Below are 25,202 nucleotides of genomic sequence, written 5' to 3'. Positions count from 1 at the left end.
AAAGGGTCTCAAGCCTAGCTGTGTATGAGAATCAGCTGAGGGAGTTAATTGAGCTGGCAGAGGGCTGGGACATGAATGTTACAGAAGCTCCCCAGTTGATTTTGATACAGGCCAGGATGAGAGCTGCTGGGCTAGAGAATACGGACATACCTCGTTCTATTGCACTCGCTTTATTGTGCTTCCCAAGTTTTGTGTTTTTAACAAATTGAAGGTTTATGGCAACCCCGCCTCAAGCAAGCCTAACAGCACCATTTTTCCAACAGCAAGACTTTAGCGGAGGAAGTAACTACAAATGTGGTAAAATAGGAAAGAACTGCAATGAGAAGTGGAGCCTGAATAAGGGGGGAATTGCTGCAATCTCCTTATACAACTGCCATGGATGAGGAATCACTTGTGATGAATGAGTAAACAAAGTGGTTTCTTGAGAGGAGCTCTATTCCTGGTGAAGATGCTGTGAAGACTGTTGAAATGACAACAAAGGCTATAGGCAATGACATAACCTTGTTTGATAAAGCAGCAGCAGGATTTGAGAAGACGGACTCCACTTCTGAAGGAAGTCATGCTGAGGGCAAAATGCTATCAGCATTGCCCGCTACAGAGAGATCATTCACGAAAGAAGAGACAATCAGCACGGCGTACTTCACTGTTGTCTTATTTTAAGAGATTTCCAGAGCCACCACAGCCTTTAACAACCACCATCCTGATCAGTCAGCAGCATCACCATCAGGGCAAGGTTCTCCACCAGCAAAAAGATGACTTACTGAAGGCTCAGACGATGGTTAGAAGGTTTTTTTTTTTTTTTTTCCTGGGGGGTGGGGGGCCTACAAAGTATTTTAAAATTAAGGTATGTACATTGTTCTTTAAGCTATAATGCGATTCCACACTTAAAGGACTAACAGTAAAATGTAAACGTAACTTTTATACACACTTTATAAAACATTCATGTGACTCACTTTAACCCCACTACTTGCTTTACTGTGGTGGGCTGGAACTGAAGCCACAGTATCTCCAAGGTATGACTGTGGATTCTGTTAAGTGGGCTTCAGTTACTACATTATTAGCATTTTATGGTTTAATGCCTTTAGGTTTAGAATAGATTAATAAACTTGCTACCATTTCTCAAAATATAAAATAAAAATCCGAGTAAAACTCACAATGAATCCAAAGATAACTGTGGAAAAGAAACCACCAATGAATCCTTCCCAAGTCTTCTTAGGAGACAACTGAAAAAGATATTTATTTTTTATATTAAATAAAATTTAAAAGAGTTACTGCACTCACAAAACACAGATACATATGTTCAGTGAATTCCCATAATACCCTGTACACCTCTCCTTTTTCTCATATTGAAAAGACTTTGCAACGCTTTTTCCCTCAGTCCGTGATTGTGTTTAATTTGTGTGAATCTCTCTAGTAGAGTCTAACACATATTAGGCCCTCATACATCTGACATATTGTGAATATCTGTCTCTGTAAATTGCCTCAATTTGTTTTCATCACTCAAAGGGCTATAAACTCTATGCTGTAATAACTGTCCCATGATGTTCATGCTTATATAAACTCCCAGAATACTGTAGCTCTTGAAATAAGGCCAAGATCTAGGCATTCTAAGTATACAGGGTCTGTGTTGACTTACTATGGATCAAAAGTAGGATGAGTACAGCAACGCATGGACACTGCAGAGCCCCAGACCATCACATATTCCCAAATGCTGTGCTCACAGCAGACCTCCTTCTGAAATGGCCAAATACTCCATAGCCCAGGTGCAGATTAGCCCCACAAGTGGGCACATATCCTCCTTCCTTTGGTCAGAATATGTCATACTCTATGAAGAAATATATTGTGCTTCTAAGGATACTTTGGTATTTTGTATACCTTTGCAATTTGTTTCAGGTTGCAATTATTGTTTATTAGTCCTTGGAGCATTCAGGGAGAGAAATTCGGAGGAAAGTCTTGAACTTGGTGAAGCAGGGGCAGGAGAAAAAGATTTAGGAGTAGACAGTGCTAACTGCTGAGATGCTCTGTAAAATAAGGACTCGGTACAGGGTTCTGATGATCAGGAAAGCACTCTGGTGGACTCTGTAAGAATCCTTTCAGTGGATCAGTGAGGACGGAAGCCAAACAAATAGCAGAGGGAAGATTCTGACATAGAAATGGGTAATATGCTAAAGTACATGAAGTCTCAGCCCAAAGTTTACAAAGCACAAAGCCTTTCTTGACCAATCTGACAACAATTCCATCATAGGTGAGCAACTGGTATACACCACCTCTTAGGATAATTCAGTATTGTTGTCATGAAACAGCAGCTGACTCAAATTCAAAAGTGCCTGCTGATTATTTTAAAGAGAGCTTATCAAATTAAATTGACCCTATCGTATTGATTTCAGGGTTAACTTGCTTAATTACATCTGGCTGCATTATACAACTAATTCAGCCTTGTAATTCACTAGAAACTGACGCTTAAAATCAAACAGTAAGTCTCCTACAGCCTCTGAAGGCTCCTGAGTCAACAACTTCTCAGCTGGTATAGAATCCTTGACTACTTCACCACTCACTCTTGTGCTGGAGCAACTTTAGAAACTTTAAAAATATATAATTTGCTGGCCAGTGTCCCTACAGCTCAGCTTGACGCTATGTACTGGACTCCTATGTAGGGAAGCATTTAAGGAAGGTGTTTTTGAAGGACAAGCAGTCCACACACTCTTCTGGGAACGATAAACTATCCTCACATCACTCTGAACAAACAAGTTTTCTATCCAAATAATTGTCTCAGTTCCTCCAAAAATACCTTCATGTCATAACTTCCAAACAGCCACTTAATGCATTTGTGGGAATGTCACAGAAGACCTGGCCCAACATATAAACCAAGTAATTCCTTTATTAGGCCCCAACATGAAAAGCTTTTATTTTCTGAAGCAACCAGTTCTATAAAATGGTCTGTCTTTATATGAGAAATTGATTTCTTTTTTTTTTTTACCCCAGACGGGAACTTAAAAATCACTTCACTTCCTTCTTTGCCTCCATTGACTGCTGTGCTGTGCTAAGTCACTTCAGTCGTGTCTGCCTCTTTGTGACCCCACAAACTGTAGCCCACCAGGCTCCTCTGTCCATTGGATTCTCCAGGCAAGAATGCTGGAGTGGGTTGCCGAGCCCTCCTCCAGGGGATCTTCCTAACCCAGGGATCGAACCCTCGTCTCTTAAGTCTCCTGCATTGGCTGGAGGGTTCTTTACCACTGGTACCACCCGGGAAGCCAAACAGAACCAAATCTAACACAAAACAACATGGTCTCCTCGTGTGTATTTTCCGGTCTCTGAGCTTCACTTCTCCTTATCACTTGCATTATTCATCGATGGTTTTTATTGTAGAACCTCAATTGTTTTTTTAATGAATTTGGGTATACAAGTCTTGAAAACAGACATGATTATGTGATGCTGGTATATCATATACCTTCAAACAACTCAGTAAAGGAGGAGACAAATGAGATGGCTTGAGAGGAAAGCAGAGTCATGGACAGGCCTGTTCAGAGGGTTGTTGCAAGGAGAATAAAAAAACCACATGACAGCCAAGGGAAAGAAGCCAGGGGAAAATGACATGAGCCTTCACAGAAGAGGATGAATGACGAGGAGTCAAGAGAACAGCTGATGAAAAACCCAGATGGAATCATTGGGAAATGCAGACTTCCACCCTCAACACTGTGGCTGCTGAGGGTAGCTAAGGAAAATCAAAATGCCTGAGAAATCAACAACATGTAACTGCACCAAACTGCTGGGAATTTTTTCCAGTAGCTAATCATCTAGGTTATGGTAAAGGCTTGCTTATGGTGTTTTTCCATTACCTTAATTAACGGAGTTCTTCCAAAAAAAAATCCAAAAATGTAAGCAGTTATGTCATTACAAATAACACTTGATATTGGAACAAGGAACCTTAGAAAAAAAAAAAAAAAAGTCAGCAGAAAGAAGTCTGTAAGATTAAATGGCAAATATTTACACAGGTTTTGACTCAATGAACCAATACAATAACCCTTTAGATGACACTGCAGCCTAGTCTAGAACATAACACATGCTAAAAGATGAATAGACACAATAATTATCAACCAAATTTGCCCATTTAGCAGTTAGGCAGAGCAAAATCTATAAACATACTAGAAGAATATTGCTACTGAAAATATTAAATAATCAATTTGACAGTTAATCAATTTCTATAGCTATGGACTTTCAAATTTCCATTTTATGAGGAATGCCAACTAAAAACTGTCACTTGCCATCTGGCTCTACAAGAATTAGGTCACTAGTCACTGCCATTGCTGACCTCTGCTGACCTTTAACACATCCTGAAAGGAATTCAGGGCAAAGGTCAGGAGTAAGGCACTCTGTGCTCCAGGTAAAACTGGCAGAACAGGCCCTCAGAGAGTTAGACAATTTTTTTAGGAGGAGATTTTATGAGGCAAATTGCTTATGTCAGACTCACTCTCATATCTAGAAAAGCACTAAAATCCTTAACAGAGACAGCTACTCCTCGTGACTAGTAGCAACCTTCTGCCAAAATGCGTGCTTGATGGCATGTGTCCCCCTCACTGAAATCGTATGTATACTGACCTCCCCTCTGACCTCCTTAGAGCAGTTCCTCGGAGCCATCTGAAAAACTTTCTCAGAGTTATCTGAGAAACTGTCTCTGGGCTACATAGTCCTCATTTGGCTCCAAATAAAACTTAACTCAATTCTCACATCATGCATCTTTTTTTTTTTTTTCAGTCAATAGGAACAAGTTACAGTAGTATAAAGAATTTTTAAAAGCAGCCTTTCAAAATACAAATGAGTCAGAGTATAATCTGATAAACTTACACCAAGCTCTTGTCCAATCTATCTTAGCCTGCTGCTGCTAAGTCTCGTCAGTCGTATCTGACTCTGTGTGACCCCACAGACGGCAGCCCAACAGGCTCCTCTGTCCCTGGGATTCTCCAGGCAAGAACAGAGGAGTGGGTTGCCATTTCCTTCTCCATTGCATGAAAGTGAAAAGTGAAAGTGAAGTCACTCAGTCATGTCCGACTCTGTGCGGCCCCAAGGACTGTAGCCCACCAGGCTCCTCTGTCCATGGGATTCTCCAGGCAAGAGTACTGGAGTGGGTTGCCATTGCCTTCTCCATTGCATGAAAGTGAAAAGTGAAAGTGAAGTCACTCAGTTGTGTCCGACTCTGTGCAGCCCCAAGGACTGTAGCCCACCAGGCTCCTCTGTCCATGGGATTATCCAGGCAAGAGTACTGGGGTGGGGTGCCACTGCCTTCTCCGTCTATCTTAGCTCACAGGGGCATTAAACCCTACTAACTGTACAGAACCTACTAATTTCAGTGACTGCCTCCCATCAATGAAAAGTTTGTATATGGAAGGCAGTCTTAAAATGATTCCAATTTTTTGCACACATATACATAAAAAAACACCAACCTGTCAAGGAAACAAATTTATCTTGACTAAACTTACCGATTATAAAAGTTTTTAGTTACTGTGTTTCAAAAGAAGGTGGAAAAAATATGGTCAGATTTCTTAAAATCTTAAGTTTTTCTCCACTCTTATTTTTAAATAATAATAATTGTTTTAACTTAAGCTAATTTTTCGGAGAAGGCAATGGCACCCCACTCCAGTACTCTTGCCTGGAAAATCCCATGGACAGGGGAGCCTGGTGGGCTGCCGTCTAGGGGGTCGCACAGAGTTGGACACGACTGAAGTGACTTAGCAGCAGCAGCAGCAAGCTAATTTTTAACTAATAAAAATGCTTTCTCAATCTGCAAGCCACTCCAAGTAGGTTACTAGCAAGTAACTCCAAATACTTGAAACCTGGATACTCTACACCTCTACAAAGGCAGAGGAGAACTAACCCACCTTTCACCCAAAGAAAATGCATTGCCAGCTCACTGTCTGCTGAAAAGCAAACTTTCCCCTTCTTCTTGCATTCCATGTAAACAGTACACTCTTTAAACTCGACTCTTTGTTTTTAAAAGAGACTCATGTTAAAGTATAGTAACACCTGAAAATGTATTTAATTATTTGGAGCTTTTATGAGGATTTTCTGCATTTTACTGGAAACCTGAGAAAGGAAGTTTTCCAGTTGATAACAAAGCATTTGTCTTCAGTTGTCAAACAGTTAGAAGTGAAGTCACTCAGTCGTGTCTGACTCTGTGACCCTACGGACTATAGCCTGCCAGGCTCCTCCATCCATGGGCTTTTTCAGGCAAGAATAGTGGAGTGGGTTGCCATTTCCTTCACCAGGGGATTCTTCCCGACTCAGGGATTGAACCCGGGTCTCCTGCATTGCAGGCAGACTCTTTACGGCCTGAGCCACCAGGGAATCCAGTCAAACAGTTAAGGGGAACTTATTTTAATGGAAAAGAATGACAACAAATAGGACATTTTAGTAGAAATCCCTGTAAGAAACTGTCCAGGGTAAAAGAGCTTTCAAAGTGCTATAAATATATATAAATATAAAGCAGCATATACTGTCCCCTTACCATATCATGCCTTCAAACAGATTTTGGATGACAAGATGTGACTGAGTAACTGTTATCAGTAAGGTGACATGAGTCCATGCGAACTGTTAATAGCCCAACAACACAACAATAATGAGCACAAGAGATCAGGGCAGGCCACGAAGCAACAGCAAATTTCTAGCACGACTACTGGTCAAATTTCATAAGATAAGGTCATACAAAATAAATGCCATTAGTAAATTACCTTCATTTTGGTGCCTCCTGAAACCTGAGAACCATGAAAAATATTCAACAAAGTAACCTTAATTTACACAAAAATGGAATGCTAGTAATACCGAGCTACACATCTATTAACAAATATACCATCATCTTGAACCATGAGATTAAAGTGGTAATGACAAGCTTGCAGTATTGCTCTGGCATTCAGATAAGAACTAAAATTCTACTCTGACTGCATTCTCTAGTTACTAGAAACGCTGAAAACGATTTTTCCCTGAGTTCACTATGGTTAACATTTTCCCATAAAGAGTTATGTATAACTTCAAATGATTCAAACCAGCAGGGATCAATTGCCCTTAAATCCAATCTTTTCATACTTGAAAGCTGATCTTCACAGCTCTGTTCAATGACAGTATTCCATTTTAAATTGTCAAAAGGCGTCTGTTTCATCAATTCTGAGAGACAGCCACTTTAGCTACTTTTAGCGTCATTAATATGAGTAGAATGTGAACAAAAAGGGCTAATATTTCTATGTATTAGTCTCATAATTTTTTTTCTTTTTTGCCGCACAGCATGCAGGATCTCAGTTCCCCAATCAAGGATCAAACCTGCAACCCCTGCATTGGAATTGTGGAGGCTTAACCACTGCACCGCCAGGGAAGTCTCTCATAATTTTCATTGAAAGTTATAAAAGGACTTTTCAAAATTCTTATTTTGATTTATTCATAATAAACCTATCTTTCATTTCAGCAAACAGTGTATTACATTGGTTGTTCTGTTTTGTTTTCATCTGCTTAAGTGATCCAATTCTGTCTTAGATTGCTTCAATATGCATAAATGATTTTTCCCAATAGGTACCATCTTCATAGCAGATTCTATTATTTCTAATTTGTCTTGATGGTTTCTAGATTTTAACTGAGAATTTTACTGTTTCTTTTTTTCTCAAGATCCCCCGAAATTAGAAATGTAAGAAATACTATAATTTTCCAACAATGGTGCTCAGCAGGATGTCTCAATGGAGAAAAGCAAAGCATGAAGAGTAGGAATTATACCCCAAATTCACAACAAACCTAGCAAATACGTGAATTTATAGATACTACATTTGTCATTTTACACTCTTATCATTAGCTACCTTTTAAGAAAATAAGAGGTCATCATATACAGCGATTCATTTCATAAGACACTGAACACTGTTCAAGGATACACTGAAGGAAATACTTGTGGCCAAAACAAATCATGGAGCTGTACAGCTAACCATAGCTACCAGGGAAACGTAAGCTCTGTTCCCCTTATGCCTAGGCTAAGCACAAGCAGACACAGGTCCTTTCCATACCAATATATGACAGATGTTTCTGAGACTTATTAACTGTTCAGGAGACTATGGAAATACCTCAAATTCCTACATATTTAGGGAATCCAAATACTTGACTTTAATTTTACAGCCTTTGAAAATCTTCAAAGGAAAAATTTTTAGAAAACTTTGGAAACAGTTAAAAATTTTGAGTCCTCAAAAACATTTTCAACTTCAAACATTTATAAATATTAGTCATCCAAAATTCAAATACCCCTCACATTTAGGCAATTAGCAGATTAGATCCTATTTTCTCACTACAGGAAAAAAAAAAAATAAAGGTGAAGGTTTTTATTACATATAGTAACTACAAAATAATGGTTAATACACACCATATAAAACTGCAGACGGTAATGTTTCTTCACCAAGCTCAGCACAAACATGCAGAAACCTGTTCAAGAACAAAAACATGCGCTTGTTGTGTAATCTGTTACAAATTTTAAGATTCAATGAGTTCATAGAAGCCAAATTTCTATACCACATCTAGCTATACGTTGGCTACTCACTCATACACCATCTCTCCTACTCTTACATTATTGTTGAGTCACTAAATCTTGTCCAACTCTTTGCAACCCCATGGACTGTATGTAGCCTGCCAGGCTTCTCTGTCCATGGAATTTCCCAGGCAAGAACACTGCCATAGGTTACCATTTCCTTCTCCAGGGGAGCTTTCTGGCCTAAGGATCAAACCCTGGTCTCGTGGACAGGACTCTTACATCAAGCATTTTGAATAGAAATTTCTTGAGGGAAATGATCCTGTATTCTCCAAAATGCCTGATATAGTCTATACCATAAATTCAATAAACATCTCCTACATTAATTGAGTCAGTCCCTTGCTAATGTGCGGACATGGAAAATTGGACCCTGAATTTCAGTTCACTAAAATGTATTCACTGTATCATTCCATCAAGTATATGTATAGAATGTTTAAATCTCTACATCTTTGAACACTTACTATGTTCCATGTACTTGTCTAAGCCTTTTATAAGTATTAACTCATTTAATCCTTTCAACATTCCTATGATGTAGTTACCTATTATTATCTCCACTTTACAGATGAAGAAAAATACACAAAGGACTTGATTAATTTACTGTGGATCATGGAGCTAAAAAGGAGTTAAACCCTTAGATTCTATTGACCCTTAAGAGTCATGTGGTTCCATAAACCATTATCCTCAAGATTCAGGTTAAGAGTGATTCAAAAATTCTCAGAAGCATATTATAATGATTACAGTAAAACAAAATACTCTTAACAATTTCAAGATGCACAAACAGTGTATGTGTGTTTCTGTCTATAGCCTATACATTAATTACAATAAAATTTTACTAAATAAAAATTCTACCTAATGAACTTTTGTTGTTGTTGTTTAGTTGCTAAACTGTATCTGACTCTTGCACGATCCCATAGACTGTAGCCCACCAGGCGCCTCTGTCCATGGGATTCTCCAGGCAAGAATACTGGAGTTGGTCGCCATTTCCTTCTCCAGGGGATCTTCCAGACCCAGAGATCAAACCTGCGTCATCGGCATTGGCAGGCAGATTCTTTACCACTCAGCCACCTGGGTAGCCCACCTAGTGAAGTAGAAATCTAATAATTCTATGTTAAATAATGAGGAGGCACTATGATACACTTTTTTGCCCATTACATCAGTAAAGTTCTGAAGATAATTTTTTTTTACAGAAGTAGATGTTAGAAGGAGAAGGAAATGGCAACCCACTCCAGTGTTCTTGCCTGGAGAACCCCAGGGACGGGGGAGCCTGGTGGGCTGCCGTCTATGGGGTTGCACACAGTCGGACACGACTGAAGTGACTTAGCAGCAGCAGATGTTAGAAATGCATGAACCAAGTTTAATTTCAACTAAATAGCCATGCATGCATTCTATTTGGCAATATCTTTAGAAAATGAGTTCTCTGAGAGAAAACAAATGGTCAACTAATCTATCCCATGTGAAATAAACACTATACTTTGCAAACCTAAGATGTACCTATCAAGGGAGTTCTACCCACTAGAGTAAGCAAGGTTGACGCTACTCTGACCAGCGCAGGGAATCAAACAGCTACTGCCTGCACCTAGTTTTTGATGACTGACCTGAAATGTCAGGGTAAAGGGTGATGGTAAGGGAAGAGAATGCATACTGGCTCCCAGATCCTATCTCACTTCCTATCTGCCACCTGTAGAATCTGACTGGTTCAACTGCAAAAGAAATATGGAAACATTTCTGAGCAGCGGCAAACTGAGACATATGTCACTTTCTTGACAGAAAGAAAGGAAGCGGGGGTGCGGGGCACTAAAACACATAATTCACGGCATTAAAATCACCTGTAGCAAAAGACCTTCTTTTAAAATCACTGCTTTTAAATTTTTCTTCAATAGCAGGGAGATTTCTTTTGTGGCTTAATAAATAATGAAATTTCTATGCTGCTTTATGCCTTTGGTCCATGGTTATAGGCAAACGTAGACTGGACTTGGTTCAGAGGCTAAGGGGGGCTTCCCTTGTGGCTCAGCTAGTAAAGAATCCGCCCAAAATGAGTGAGACCTGGGTTCGATCCCTGGGTTAGATCCCTGGGTTGGGAAGATCCCCTGCAGAAGGGAAAAGCTACCCACTCCAGTATTCTGGCCTGAAGAATTCCATGGACTGTATAGTCCATGTGGTTGCAAAGAGTCAGACATGCCTGAGCGACTTTCACTTTCAGAGCTAATGAGGTAAAGGCAACTCAGAAGCAAGACTGAGCTGAAAGTCTCCAGAACCTTCCCTTCTGCCAAAAAAGACCTTTCTGGCTCTCCCAGCGCAGCCTTGGGAAATTCTCAATATCATTAATTATGAATTATCTCCTCACAAATACTACTCCAGCATGCATGGTTTTCTTATTCTTGAATTATATACCATTCACCCTTAAGCATTTCTTCAAACAAAATTACCAGCAGATTCATTCAATACTTTCCTGATGATCATTTTATCCAGGACAGTCTTGGCAATTCAGTTTTACCTGATCCAATTTTATGGTTAAATCCACCAGTAACACACAGCATTTTAGGGTGCTCTAATAAAAGATATAACTATCTGACTCGTGGATATATTAAAATAATACCATTCTTGGAATCTGGGGGAGGAGGATGTAAACTGTTTTCCTAACATATCTAAGGTTAAATATTATTGTCAAAGAAAAAGAATCCCAAGAAGAGACACATGCATTTACTTCTTCATTCACAGCCATTTTCTGTTTAAATGGAACACATACATGCTATATTTCAACAAATCTTTGGAAAGGATAACTTTGCATATTTGGATCCATAGTTTTACTTTTTCCCCAATTAACAAAGAACAGTTTTACGGTTATATCTCCAATTAAAATCATAGGATCTGTTAAAGTAAAACGTTCACTGAAAAAGTCTCCTAAACATACAGTCTTGTATGTACCTATTTGCAGTTACACTTACTGATTCCCAGTTATATACACAGCACTGGGCCTGGCGCCGTCAGTGCAAAGACGGACATATCGTGTGGCCCCGTATCAAGGAGATCCAGGAGGTTAGGGAGACCAAGTTCCCCAGTAGACTTAAGAGAGGTATGTTCAGAAAGCATACAAAAGAATGAGATGTCTAAGGAGTCAAGTGAATTAAAGAAGAAGACATTGAAAAGTCCAAAAGATGTGATAGAAGGAATTCCAGAAAAAGTAGACAATTGAAAAATATTTACTGAGCACTTAAGATGCAGACACAAAATACAAAACATGGATAAGACAGTCATTCCACTCAAGGAGCTCATACTTTAATTGAAGAGACAGAAAATATAAAGAAATAATAAAGTTTTTTAAATTTCTTATTGTTGGTTAACCAATTCAATAAATACATGCAGTCCTTAACTCAAAAAACAAAGACAGACCCAGGATTATACACTGGAGGTTACTGACTCATCGATTACTTTTGTATTTTTGTATGGCTGTATTTTTCATTACACTTTGCTAACTAACCAAAACTTTGAAATGTTTCAAACACTGTATTCAACAATTCAGAACCACACTACTTTATGTGTTGCCATATTCAGACACTAGAATACAACTGAGGTGTTTTAAAGAAGTTTAAATATGCAGTGTAGAAATTCACACAAATCAACCGTTATATTAGCTAATATACGGAAAAAGTTTTCCTTTAATCTGCATAGTGAGTTTAAGGTATAAAACAAGACTGATATGTAAATAGTTTATAATCATGTTTAATTAAAAAACTGTTATGTGGGAAGGCTTCCCTGGTAACTCATGGTAAAGAATCCACCTGCCAATGTAGGAGACACGGGTTTGATCCCTGGTCCAGGGAGATCTCACAAGCCATCATGGAGCAACTAAGCCCATGAGACACAGCTACTGAGCCCGTGCTCTATACAACAAGAGAAGCCACCACAATGAGAAGCCCACATGCCGCAACTAGAGAGTAGCCCCTGCTCATGGAAATAAGAGACAGCCCACGCAGCACCAAAGATCCAGCACAGCCAAAAATAAACAAGCTAGATATATATGTATGTGTATATATATATATATATATATATATGGCTTCCCACATAGCTCAGTTGGTAAAGAATCTGCCTGTAATGCTGGAGACCTGGGTTCGACTCCTGGATTGGGAAGATTCCCTGGAGAAGGACATGGCAAGGAGCCAGGCAGGCTACAGTCCATAGGGTCGCAAGAGTCAGACACGACTTAGCTCTAGCTTTCTTTTCTTTTCTATACACACACACACACACACACACAAATATAAACTATACGTGGTTCTGGAGATACAATCCTTTATGAACAGTGATTTGTGACATCTTTCAAAGATTTCATCTACATTCTTTGAGATGAAAGATATACAGGATGTTTGAAAACAATTCTTAATCATGTATTAATTTTAGCCATAATTTAATCTTATACTATAACTGTGGTATTGGAGAAGACTCTTGAGAGTCCCTTGGACTGCAAGGAGATCCAACCAGTCCATTCTGAAGGAGATCAGACCTGGGTGTTCTTTGGAAGGAATGATGCTAAAGCTGAAACTCCAGTACTTTGGCCACCTCATGCGAACAGTTGACTCATTGGAAAAGACTCTGATGCTGGGAGGGATTGGGGGCAGGAGGAGAAGGGGACGACAGAGGATGAGATGGCTGGATGGCATCACCGACTCGATGGACATGAGTCTGAGTGAACTCCAGCAGTTGGTGATAGACAGGGAGGCCTGGCGTGCTGCAATTCATGGGGTCGCAAAGAGTCGGACACGACTGAGCGACTGAACTGAACTGAACTGAATCTTATACTGTCCAGTGATTTTTCTTGAATTCAAAGTATTATATTCAAGTCATAACCTCTCCTTAAGGGTTTTAAAGAAGAAGTCAAAATAGCTACCCATGCACAAATACAAGCGAAAAAACCTGACTAAACAAAATATGCCTTTAATATGCTTCTCACTAGTTGGCTAAGGAGATCTTAAGGTGATGATATTATGGGTCCAACATCTTAAGCTTATTCACCTGTCATTACCAGACATGTAATCACATGGCTGCTCTTGTTTCTAAAGAGCCCCAAATCCAAATTACCAAGATCTTTTAAAAATATATCCAGACTCTAGAGAAAATGTCGCTGATGTTTGTTTTACTATCAGACAAATTCATTTTACAATAAAATTATCTAAAGTGTCAGAATGGCTTCTGGGTCCTAGTCAGTGAGTCATCTGGGATGATGTTAAATGAGTCATTTAACCTGCTGGGCCTTGCTGAGTAGGTCAGACCTGGATATAGGTACATTTTATTTTAATAAAATTCAACATCAATGAAAAAGCTTGTGTTGTCTCTGCTTTTTACATCTGTTAAGACCTATAAAACTCATTTGACCACTGCAGAACTAAAATTTGGACAGGCCTCTTGGAATGTTGTTTAATGAGAAGAATTCCAGACATTTTTCACAGCATAATTTGAAAGAAAGGTACAACTATCTCAACAGAGTATACTTTCTATTTCCTCACTCCTGTTTTAAAGTCTAACTTTATTTGCTGGACTAAGCTCATAAATGTTGCTAATCACTTCAAGAATCAACCAATAAGGCCTCAAGACCCAGCAACCAAAATCCTGATGCTAAAAACCATCATCTCTAGCAAGCACTGTGTTTGGATGTGCATGTTCTCAGCCTCCTGATCACTCATCCAGTAAATGTGTGTTAGGAACCTAAGTCCCAGACCCTGTACTAGGCACCAGGAATTAAAAAAAATGAGAAACACAAAGTGGGTGCTTATGATCCTTTAATAGGACCATATTTAAGACACACGTGAAATGATAACAGATATACTGGGATGGCCAAAAAGTTCATTTGGGTTTTGAACATCTTATGAAAAACCCAAATGAACTTTTTGGCCAACCCAACAGAATACCATGCATAATTTATATCAGAAGTTTCATCACTTAACCCAGCAGCTCCTAGCTTACTACAAAGTTGCATTTGATAGAAACACAGAGACTGGAAAAGTCAGTTTTTATTCCAATCCCAAAGAAAGGCAATGCCAAAGAATCTCACACACTAGCAAAACAATGCTCTAAATTCTCCAAGCCAGGCTTCAACAGTACATGAACCAAGAACTTTCAGATGTTCAAGGTGGATTTAGAAAAGGTAGAGGAACCAGAGATCAAATTGCCAACATCCACTGGATTATCAAAAAAGCAAGAGAATTTCAGAAAAACATCTACTTCCCCTTCATTGACTACGCTAAAGCTTTTGACTGTGTGGATCACAACAAACTGTGGAAAATTCTTAAAGAGATGGAAATATCACACCACCGGACCTGCTTCCTGAGAAATCTGTATGCAGGTCAAGAAGCAACAGTTAGAACTGGACATGGACCAACAGACTGGTTCCAAATTGGGAAAGGAGTCCATCAAGGCTGTATACTGTCACCCTGCTTATTTAACTTATATGCAGAGTACATCATGCAAAATACTGGGCTGGATGAAGCACAAGCTGGATTCAAGATTGCTGGCAGAAATATCAATAACCTCAGATATGCAGATGACACCACCCTTATGGCAGAAAGCGAAGAGAAACTGAAGAGCCTCTTGATGAAAGTAAAAGAGGAGAGTGAAAAAGTTGGCTTAAAACTCAACATTCAGAAAACTAAGATCATGGCATCCGGTCCCACCACTTCATGGCAAATAGGTGGGGACAACAAAGGAAACAGTGAGAGATTTTATTTTCCTGGGCTCCAAAATCACTGCAGATGGTGACTGCAGATGGTGACTGCAGCCATGAAATGAAAAGATGCTTGCTCCTTGGAAGAAAAGCTATGATAAACCTAGACAGCATACTAAAAAGCAGACATTACTTTGCCAACAAAAGTCCATATAGTCAAAGCTATGGTTTTTTCAGTGGTCATGTATAGATGTGAAAGTTGGACCATAAAGAAGCTGAGCATTGAAGAATTGATGCTTTTGAACTGTGAGTGTTGGCGCAGCCTCATGAGAGTCCCTTGGACTGCAAGGAGATCCAACCAGTCAATCCTAAAGGAAACAGTGCTGAATATTCATTGGAGGGACTGATGCCGAAGCAGAAGCTCCAACTTTGGCCACCTGGTGTGAAGAACTGACTCATTGGAAAAGACCCTGATGCTGGCAAAGATTGAAGGCAGGAGAAGGCAACGACCGAGAATGAGATGGCTGGATGGCATCACCGACTCGATGGACATAAATTTGAGTAAGCTCCAGGAGTTAATGATGGACAGGGAGGCCTGGCCTGCTGCAGTCCATGGGGTCGCAAAGAGTCGGACACGACTGAGCGACTGAACTGAACTGACACTCAGAAGCACAGAAGACAAATTTACAATTACCAAAAGGGAAAAGGGGTGGGGAAGGGATAAATTAGGATTTGGGGATGAGCAGATACAGTTTACTATACGTAAAACAGATAAAGGCAACAAGGGCCTGCTCTATGGCACAGGGAACTCTAATATCCTGTAAGAAACCAAGCTGGAAAAGCACATGAAAAAGTACACATGAATCACTTTACTGTACACTAGAAATTAACACAACACTGCAAATCAACTATACTTCAATTTGAAAAACCATGTTTTAAAAGTACATTTTTAAGACTTTCATAATGTCAATATCCTTGTGTGATCTTACACTGTAATCTTTCAAAGTATTATCACTGGTGGAAACTGGGAAAAGTGCATAAGGCATCCTGTCTTATTTCTTACAACTGCATGAAAATACATAATTATCGCAACAAAAAGTACATTTTAAGCCAATAATTTAGGATATAAAAGCAATTTTTCATAGACTGTCATAAACAGCAGTTGGTTCTAAAATCAGCCCTTAGCATTAAAAAAAAAATTTTTTTTTTTTTAATTTTTTGGCCATACCACACAGCAGGTGGGATCCTAGTCCCTGACCAGAAATTGAACCTCCACTCCCTGCAGAGGAAGCAGTCTTAACTACTGGACCACCAGTGAAGTCCCATAATTTTTTTTTCCACATCAATAATAGTCCAGATTTTATTTTTTAAAAGCACAATTTTAAAAAAAATTTATGACTCTCTTAGTATTAATATAAAGGTGAATGACTCAGGCATATATTATATTTAGTATGAATTAAAGCAACAGTTTCCTGTCTTGTCACTCTATTAATGTCTCCCACTCACCATTCATTGAATTACAAACCTGGTTACATTTTCTCTTAGCTTGAAATCCTCCAGTAGTTTCCTAGGAATAAAGCCCAAAGTCTTCCTATCATACACAAGGCTCCTCAAGATGGGGCGCCTGTCTACTGTACACCCTTCAGTACCTCCCATGGGTCCCGAACATGCCACTCTCATTCCCAAGACGGCACAGCTGTTTCCTCTACCTGGAATGCCCTTTCCCACCCTCCACCTGGCAAACACCTGCTTGTTCTTTGCTTTTCATGACACTGATCATCTCTTTATACTGTTCATGGGATTCTCAGAGCAAGAATACTGAGGTGGCTTGCCACTTCCCCCTCAAAGACTGAAGGCAAAAGGAAAAGGGGATGGCAGAGCATGAGATGGTTAGATAGCATCACCAACTCAATGGACATGAGTTTGAGCAAACTCTGGGAGATAGTGAAGGACAGGGGAGCCTGGAGCACCGCAGTCCATGAGCTCACAAAGAGTCAGACATGATTTAGCGACTGAACAACAATCATCTCTTCTCCAAGGCCTTCAATGGCCTTCCTGCCCCAGTAAAGCAAGGCCCTCCTTCCCTTTCTTCGTGGTCTTAGAGATCCTTGTTCACATTCCAGCAATGAACGAGGGGACACATGTCTCAGCAGTTGCCACACCCTGGTAGGCACACTAAAAGCCTGTTCCCCTTTGTATCCTCAACACCATGCACAGCACTGGCACTTGGAAAGCACTCGAGTGTTTGTTGAAAGAATGACAATGATGACTTTCTGTGATTCTATAAGAGAGCAATGGTAAGCTATGCCAATGATAGAAATCAGTTAGAAAAACAAACAAATACTGATAGAAATAAGGGGATGAAGGTTAACAATGACTGTAAAGAATTAGTTGAGAGGGTATCATGTATACAATATTACAAAAAGAAACAAGTTGCAGAGCAAAGGAAACAACAAAAAGATTAAAAGACAACCTTCAGAATGGGAAAAAATAACTGCAAGGGAAACAACTGGATTAATCTCCAAAATACACAAGCAGCTCATGCAGCTCAAAACCAGAAAAACAAACCCAATCAAAAAATGTTCGGAAGACCTACACAGACATTTCTCCAAAGAAGGCATACAGATGATGAACAAACACATAAAAAGATGCTCAACATCATTCATTATCAGAGAACTGCAAATCAAAACTACAATGAGGTATCACCTCACACAGGTCAGAATGGCCATCGTTAAAAAATTCTGCAAACAGTAAGTGCAGGAGGACCCTCTTTCATCGCTGGTGGGAATGTAAATGGATAGTCATTATGGAGAACAATATGGAGATTCCTTAGAAAACTAGGAACAGATCTACCATATGACCCAATAATCTCACTACTGAGCATAAAAGCTGAGAAAACTATAATTGAAAGAGACACATGTACTCCGATGTTCATTATAGCTCTATTTACAATAGCTGGGACACGGAAGCAACCCTGATGTCCACCTACAGATGAATGGATACAGAAATTGTGTTACATGTATACAACTGAATATTACTCAGCTATAAAAAAGAATGTATTTTAATTATTGAATCAAAATGACATACTTTTAAAGGACTGACTTTCCCACACACACTGTATATTTTTTTGTTTAATGAGAAATGGAAAGGAGTCATCCATATTGTATGAAGTTTCCAAAATTGTACTAACTAGAGAAGAATTTATTTATGAGGAAACCCCTAAGAGCTAAAATAGTAACCATTAAGAGCTAAAGAGAAAACTCACAAACAAATTTCATTTCTGCCTTTAAAAGTGAAAATAATGATAATATTCAATATTTATATAGCACCAGGTACTGCTCTAAGTGCTTTGCAAAGAAACTAAGACACAGATTAGTTAATTACATTTCCCAAAGTTTATTCAGCATGTAAGCGGTGGAACCAGGATTCATACTGGAAATCTGACTTTTTACAAGTACATATCTAGGGACTTCCCTGGTGGTCCAGTGGCTAAGATTCCGTGTTCCCAATGCAAAGGGCCCAGGTTCAATCTCTGGTTCGGGAACTAGATCTCACATGCTCCAACTAAGATCCAGTAAAGTCAAATAAAAATAATAGATAATTTTTATTAAAGTACATATCTAAATCAATTTCTTAAGAAATTTCTTTTATAATTGGTCAACTTCGATGGAAAACAAATCTGGTTTGTTGTGTTTTTTTGGCCATGCTGCATGGCTTTTGAGATCTTAGTTCCCTGACCAAGGATCAAACCTGGGCCCCCTGTGGTGGAAGTATGGAGCCTAACTACTGGACAGCCACAAATCTGTTAATTCTAATGTTATCCTAAGTATCTGATTCTTAATCTAAAATCACAAAAATGTGATAGCCTACTATAAACAAATATATATATATTTATATATAAATGACTATATAATAAAAAATGTCAGGAAAACTAACTACCCTGATTAATTCTATATAAAACTATTTCCTAGGAACAAATAAAGCAATATATATATGTAAGTTTCTTTGTAAATTATATCATTACTTGGTAAATAATCCATATGCTTAAAGTTCTTTTACTATAATTTACAAAGAAAATTTTCAAATATATAGATAGACTACTAAGCAAGTACTTTCTTTCAGCCACCAAGTACTTTTTTTAAACACCATTAGGGAGTAACTGCAGTTTATTTAAACTGTGATGAAAGTAGTAGTATATATGAGACATTTAAAAAGAGAAGGTGGATTAAAATGTAACCAAAAAAGGATGTTACAGTTTAACATAAATAAAAACAAGCATGTGACATATACTGGCTACAAATCAATGCAGTCTTTTCCTTAACTTACCTGCCAGATACAGGGCAAATGATATAAATCTGTGGTAGCGAATGAGGAACTGAAGTTGCTCTTCTCTTTGAACAAATGTAGCAAAATAATCAGCCACAGTCTCTCCATAGAAAAAGTAGTTCACACACAATAGAAAGTACCTGTAATGTTAAAACAATTAGCTTCTTTATATTTGAAACATTTTCCCCCTCAAACTCAACAAAACTATTTTCTACTTTTGATGATGACAGAGATCAAAACTAAGTTTGAACATAAGTTCATGATATATTCCACCAAAACGCTTTTTTCCCCCTATTTTAAACTTAATTTCAAACTTGCTGCTGCTGCTGCTAAGTCGTTTCAGTCATGTCTCTGTGTGACCCCATAGACAGCAGCCCACCAGGCTCCCCCGTCCCTGGGATTCTCCAGGCAAGAACACTGGAGTGGGTTGCCATTTCCTTCTCCAATGCATGAAAGTGAAAAGTGAAAGTGAAGTCGTGTCTGACTCCTAGCGACCCCGTGGACTGCAGCCTACCAGGCTCCTCCTTCCATGGGATTTGCCAGGCAAGAGTACTGGAGTGGGGTGCCACTGCCTTCTCCGAATTCCAAACTTACCAGTGAACAAAAATGTACTGAGTGGTTCATGCCTTTATTTAGCTCAAAATCTAATGCCAGAGACAGAAAATTAGGAAACAGTGTAGAAAATACTACACACACACACACACACACACACAGAATTAAGTTTATAATGAAAATGCATTTCCAACATCTCCCTAATGCTTTGTTTTTAATATTTTTTTATTGGCCATTTTTTTAAAAGTCTTTATTGCATTTGTTACAATTTTGCTTCATTTTTTTATGTTTTAGTTTTTGGCCGCAAGGACATGGGATCTTAGTGCACCCCGACCAGGGACTGAGCCTGTACCCCCTGCATGGAAGCCAAAGCCTCCACCACTGAACCACCAGCGAAGCCCCGCTAATGCTTTTTAACAGTAGAGCTCCTAAGCCAAACTCCCGCCTGCCCTAAGGAAGACCAATGGGAAAAGAGGGAAGAAGTAATTTCACCTCTCACCTCCCACTCTGTCCTGCCCACACTGGGTCTTGTCCCCTTTTCTCAATGCTCCAGATGGACTCTAGTTGAATAAGTGACTCAAAAAGGCAGCAGTGGGGGTTGGGAGCTAGCTGCAAGTAAAAATCTCTGGGGAAAAACTTTAAAAATAGGGAACACATGTACACCCATGGCTGATTCATGTCAATGTATGGCAAAAACCACTACGATATTATAAAGTAATTGGCCTCCAATTAAAATAAATAAAATAAAAAAAAATAAAATAAAATGGAGAATGTAAAATTTGAAAAAAAAAACTTTATGAATGGCCTATTCCTTTTCCCAGCGCTGGCTTATCCCTTTGCCCCGGCAGAAGTCGAACCCACAAGACTTTGCTGATGGGAGTGTATGTAAGCCAGGAAAACATGCCGAGAAACACTGCCTCAGGGTTCCTCCCAGACTCTGCCTTAGAAAGACCGTGTCCCAGGCAGCAGCAAAAGAGGAGAGGGGTGGCAGTTCCCTCTGATCCTCATGAATAGAATCAGACCCCACTGTCCCCAAAGGGAAGCACATCACGTTTCCACATTACCATGTCTCTCTCTCCTATACGGAAATTGTGACGCCTCTGTAAGGCTATCAAGGCCTATCTAGCCATCAAACCAACTGTTTTGTTTTTGACCATGCCCCTGTGCATGTGGGATCTTAGTTCCCCAAACAGGGATTGAACTCATGTCCTCTGCACTGGAAGCCTACAGTCCTAACCACTGGACCGCCAGAAAGTCCCACACCAGTCCAACTTTTGGGCCACTATTCCCTCCCACTCGGGAGAGCCAAGGAGATCTCCCGACCTGTGGCAGGTGCCTCCTCTGTCCCCCATCTAGAACCTGATGGTGCTGCTTCCCCAGCCTAAAACACCCTTCTCCATCCAAAGCCTGTCTTCATTTCTAGTAACACTCTCTGTCACCTTCTCCGTGAAGCCTCTACAATCACTGGAGCCCATCTTGACCTACTTTTTTCCCCCCTTACACTTAAAATCATTCCTGCATGGGTTAACTACTCTCCAACTACTTTAACATTCATTGGAAGGCCTGATGATTAAGCTGAAGTTCTAATACTTTGGCCACCTGATGCGAAGAGTTGACTCATTGGAAAAGACCCTGACGCTGGGAAAGATTGAGGACAGGAGAAAGGGAAGACAAAGGATGACATAATTGGATGGCATCACTGACTCAATGGACATGAGTTTGAGCAAACTCCAGGAGATGGTGAAGGACAGGGAAGCCTGTCATGCTGCAGTCCATGGGTTGCAAAGAGGTGTACACGACTGAGTGACTGAACAATTAATACTTAATCTACCTAACATTCCCTGTACACAGTGCCACTCACTCATGAAGAAACTTTCCAGAAGGAAAAATTAGGTGTTCATAAAACCAAGAAATTGTTTTTGACTACTGTAAACACAAAAGGTGATGCCTGTCTTAAAAAGACACTGATACTAATCAAACAACTACTGATATATTCAAAGACATGGATTGTTAATTATGAACTATCATATTATCGTGTTTCATGGTCAAGGTCCTGATAACTAAGAAACCTGAAAAAACTTAAAAATATATAAAATATTAAATATTAAAATTGGTGATTCTTATTTACTAATTTTACATGCACTATTTTCTACATAGAATAATTTTATATGTAATGTTTCAGGGGCTGGCAACTGCCCTGAAATGTTTAGCAGCGTGCCTTACACACTGACCCTATCAGAGCCTTCTTCTTCCCTCTGACAACCCTCCTTGCTGCATGTCAGAGATCCTGGGGCCTTCAGGAGACCAAGCCAGGAGCAGCAAAGGTAAGGTCATCCATCCTCTCACTGCCTTGCTCCCTCCCCCTGCCCCAGGCCCATGGGGGCTTTGGAGAAGGTAGGCCAGTCTGCCTACCTGCCCTGGTGCTCAGATGGTAAGAACCTGCCTGCAATGCTGGAGACCTGGCTTCGATCCCTGGGATGGGAAGATCCCCTGGAGGAGGGCATGGCAACCCACTCCAGTATTCCTGCCTGGAGAATCCCCATGGACAGAGGAGCCTGGTGGGCTACAGTCCATGGGGTCGCTAGGAGTCGGACAGGACTGAGCAACCCAGCACAGCACAGGCCAGTCTGCAGGGGTGAGGTGGGGAGGGGAGGAGGGAGACAGACACGCAGCTTGGGCTTTCCTCTCCTGAATCAACTTGTCACTCAAAAAAGAAAAACAAAAAGAAAACCCACAACTATTTTCATATCTCATCTTCCAGTCTTTGTAGAAATATCAGGTTGTGTGTATGGTCTCATGTCAACTGAGGGGAAATAAACCAAAAGACTAACATATTTTTAACATTTCACAAAATGAAACTTTCTGTTAACATTGTAATTATAAAGAGTATAAACATGTGTCCAATATAGTACTGAGGTTTTTAAAAGGAGGACAAAAATAGTGTGTATATGCAATATAAGTCAGTCACTCTGTACTCAGAGTGAAAGATGAAATCTGAAAATAGTCATGTTGAAATGGAAAGTTAACGGTGATTTTATTCTTTCAACATTCAATTGCATTCTTTTTATTTATATTTCTTTATACTCAATCTATAAGGTCAACTGGGTGGATATTGACTGGTAAGGATGCTTCCTTACCAACTTTAGAAAAGAATAGGATTTTCATATCTGAAACAGTTGTAAGTCACTTACCAACTTAGTGTTCTAAACCAAGGTAAGTCATAAGAATGGTAGACTCTGTAACCTATGGTGATGATTTCATGGAAGCATTTCACTTGGATGCTTAGAACCTGAAACCAAGAGAAAACATTAACAAACAGCTCCTAATATCTATATTTATGCTTAATTATTTAATAAGTAACTTGTCACATGTATTTTAAAAATCTTCAGCTACCCACTTTCAGTTATTCTAAAGCTCATCAGCAAAAATTCAATATTCAACTTCTCTATAATCAAGTGATGTCCCAAAGAGGTAAGCAAAACAATGTTTTATTCATAATGTTTGAGAGATCCTTCCCAAGGTACGAGGTGGCACCATACTTTAGAATTTGAAAGGTATAGTCTGGCTGGGGTCACAGTTAACCAGGCTTAATCAATCCCTCATTACTGCTTCATTTCTTGAAGTTGGGTGGCTTTTTCTGTCGATTTTGTTTCTTGAGTTATCCTAGGAAAATGATCCTATGTGAAAATTTCCTTGCATACGTTTATTTTTAACAAGTTGGTATTCTTGCCAAGGATAAAGATACTATCAGGACAAATGGCTAAAATATCCTTACTGAGTCACTCAGGGGTTTGGCAAGAGATTTTCATTCTTCCCACCATGCCAACTCTCCCTCAGCCAGCAACACACATCTCTGATCAACCCAAGCAGTGCTTCCTTGACATATTATAAGCAGCCTTCGACATCTGCAGCCCCAATGGCCAGTCAAGTAAGTCTATGCAGTTCTGTCTGCAGTTTCCAATACACATGCCAAGTAAGTGAAAGTCGCTCAGTCATGTCTGACTCTTTGCGACCCCATGGACTGTAGCCCTCCAGGCTCCTCTGTCTATGGAATTTTCCAGGCAAGAATACTAGAGTGGGTAGCCATTCCCTTTTCCAAGGGATCTTCCCAATCCAGGGGTTGAACCCAGGTCTCCTTCATTGCAGGTAGATTCTTTACCATCTGAACCACCAGGGAAGCCCCACACATGCTGAATAAATGGGTTTATATTCATGAATCCCTTTTTGATGGTCTATGCAGCAGTCCCTCAAACTGCTGCGTCCAGCAATCTAGATAAAGGTAACTTATGTGAGTCTCATTGAACTCCGGGAGTTGGTGATGGACAGGGAGGCCTGGCGTGCTGCGATTCATGGGGTTGCAAAGAGTCGGACACGACTGAGCGACTGATCTGATCTGATCTGATAGCATCATAACCAGTTGGCTTAAGTCAATTCCAAGACTCAAAGAGCAAATGGCAAGCTGAACACTCATCACCAGAAACTAAGAGATCCAAACCTTTGTCAGTATAGCAGACTAACTTTTCCCACCTCTAGAGAATCTACCCAAGGGCTTGTTTTTGTACAGCCCTGGAGCTAAGAGTGGACTTTATATCTTTAAACAGTTAAAAACAAAACCCAAAGATGATATGATGGAGACACATGTGGCTCCTTAAAGCCTAAAATACTACTATCTGGGCCTTTCCAGAAAGAACTAACCAAACTCCGCTAAAGAGTACACTTTGGGATTTCTTTTTAAGATCACCACAAATCAGCTTTCCCAAACCTACCGCCCAGGATAGTCTTAGGCTATTTTTCCCCACTATACCTATTACATGTCCAATGACATACTTAAAAAAATAATTGTGTCCCCTTGGCAAGAAGATATTATGCCAAATTACTATAAATAATTCTTTTTAAGAAAAAGTTATAAATGTGTTATAAACACAAGGGGAAATCTAAATACCGTCCTTCAAATCACCTTTGTATATATTATCAAGTCTTTTTTTTTTTAACAAAAATAATCACAGAACAGGGACAATACTCAATGCTGGTAAAATGGCAAAGCTATGCTATTTATAGAACCAAGAGCTTTTAAAATATCAAGTGCACTCATGCAATTTCTATGAATACACTTGTTCAAGAACAACCATC

The 25,202-nt window shown here is 39.6% G+C and overlaps 1 protein-coding gene across 1 annotated transcript in view; it reads right to left on the bottom strand.

The window, feature by feature from the left end:
• Positions 1 to 25,202, bottom strand: part of CDS1 (CDP-diacylglycerol synthase 1) — an 81,215-nt gene that overhangs the window by 16,521 nt on the left and 39,492 nt on the right. The window contains exons 4-9 of the mRNA XM_027544937.1: positions 23,264 to 23,361; positions 19,521 to 19,660; positions 8,381 to 8,439; positions 6,500 to 6,582; positions 3,837 to 3,924; positions 1,155 to 1,223 (exon numbers count right to left, since the gene is read on the bottom strand). Of these exons, the coding sequence (XP_027400738.1) occupies positions 1,155 to 1,223; positions 3,837 to 3,924; positions 6,500 to 6,582; positions 8,381 to 8,439; positions 19,521 to 19,660; positions 23,264 to 23,361 (537 nt within the window). The remainder of the gene's footprint in view (positions 1 to 1,154; positions 1,224 to 3,836; positions 3,925 to 6,499; positions 6,583 to 8,380; positions 8,440 to 19,520; positions 19,661 to 23,263; positions 23,362 to 25,202) is intronic.

The sequence above is a fragment of the Bos indicus x Bos taurus genome, chromosome 6 (genome assembly GCF_003369695.1).
Source record: "Bos indicus x Bos taurus breed Angus x Brahman F1 hybrid chromosome 6, Bos_hybrid_MaternalHap_v2.0, whole genome shotgun sequence".
NCBI lineage: Eukaryota > Metazoa > Chordata > Mammalia > Artiodactyla > Bovidae > Bos > Bos indicus x Bos taurus.
This window is presented reverse-complemented; position numbering and strand designations above follow the sequence as displayed.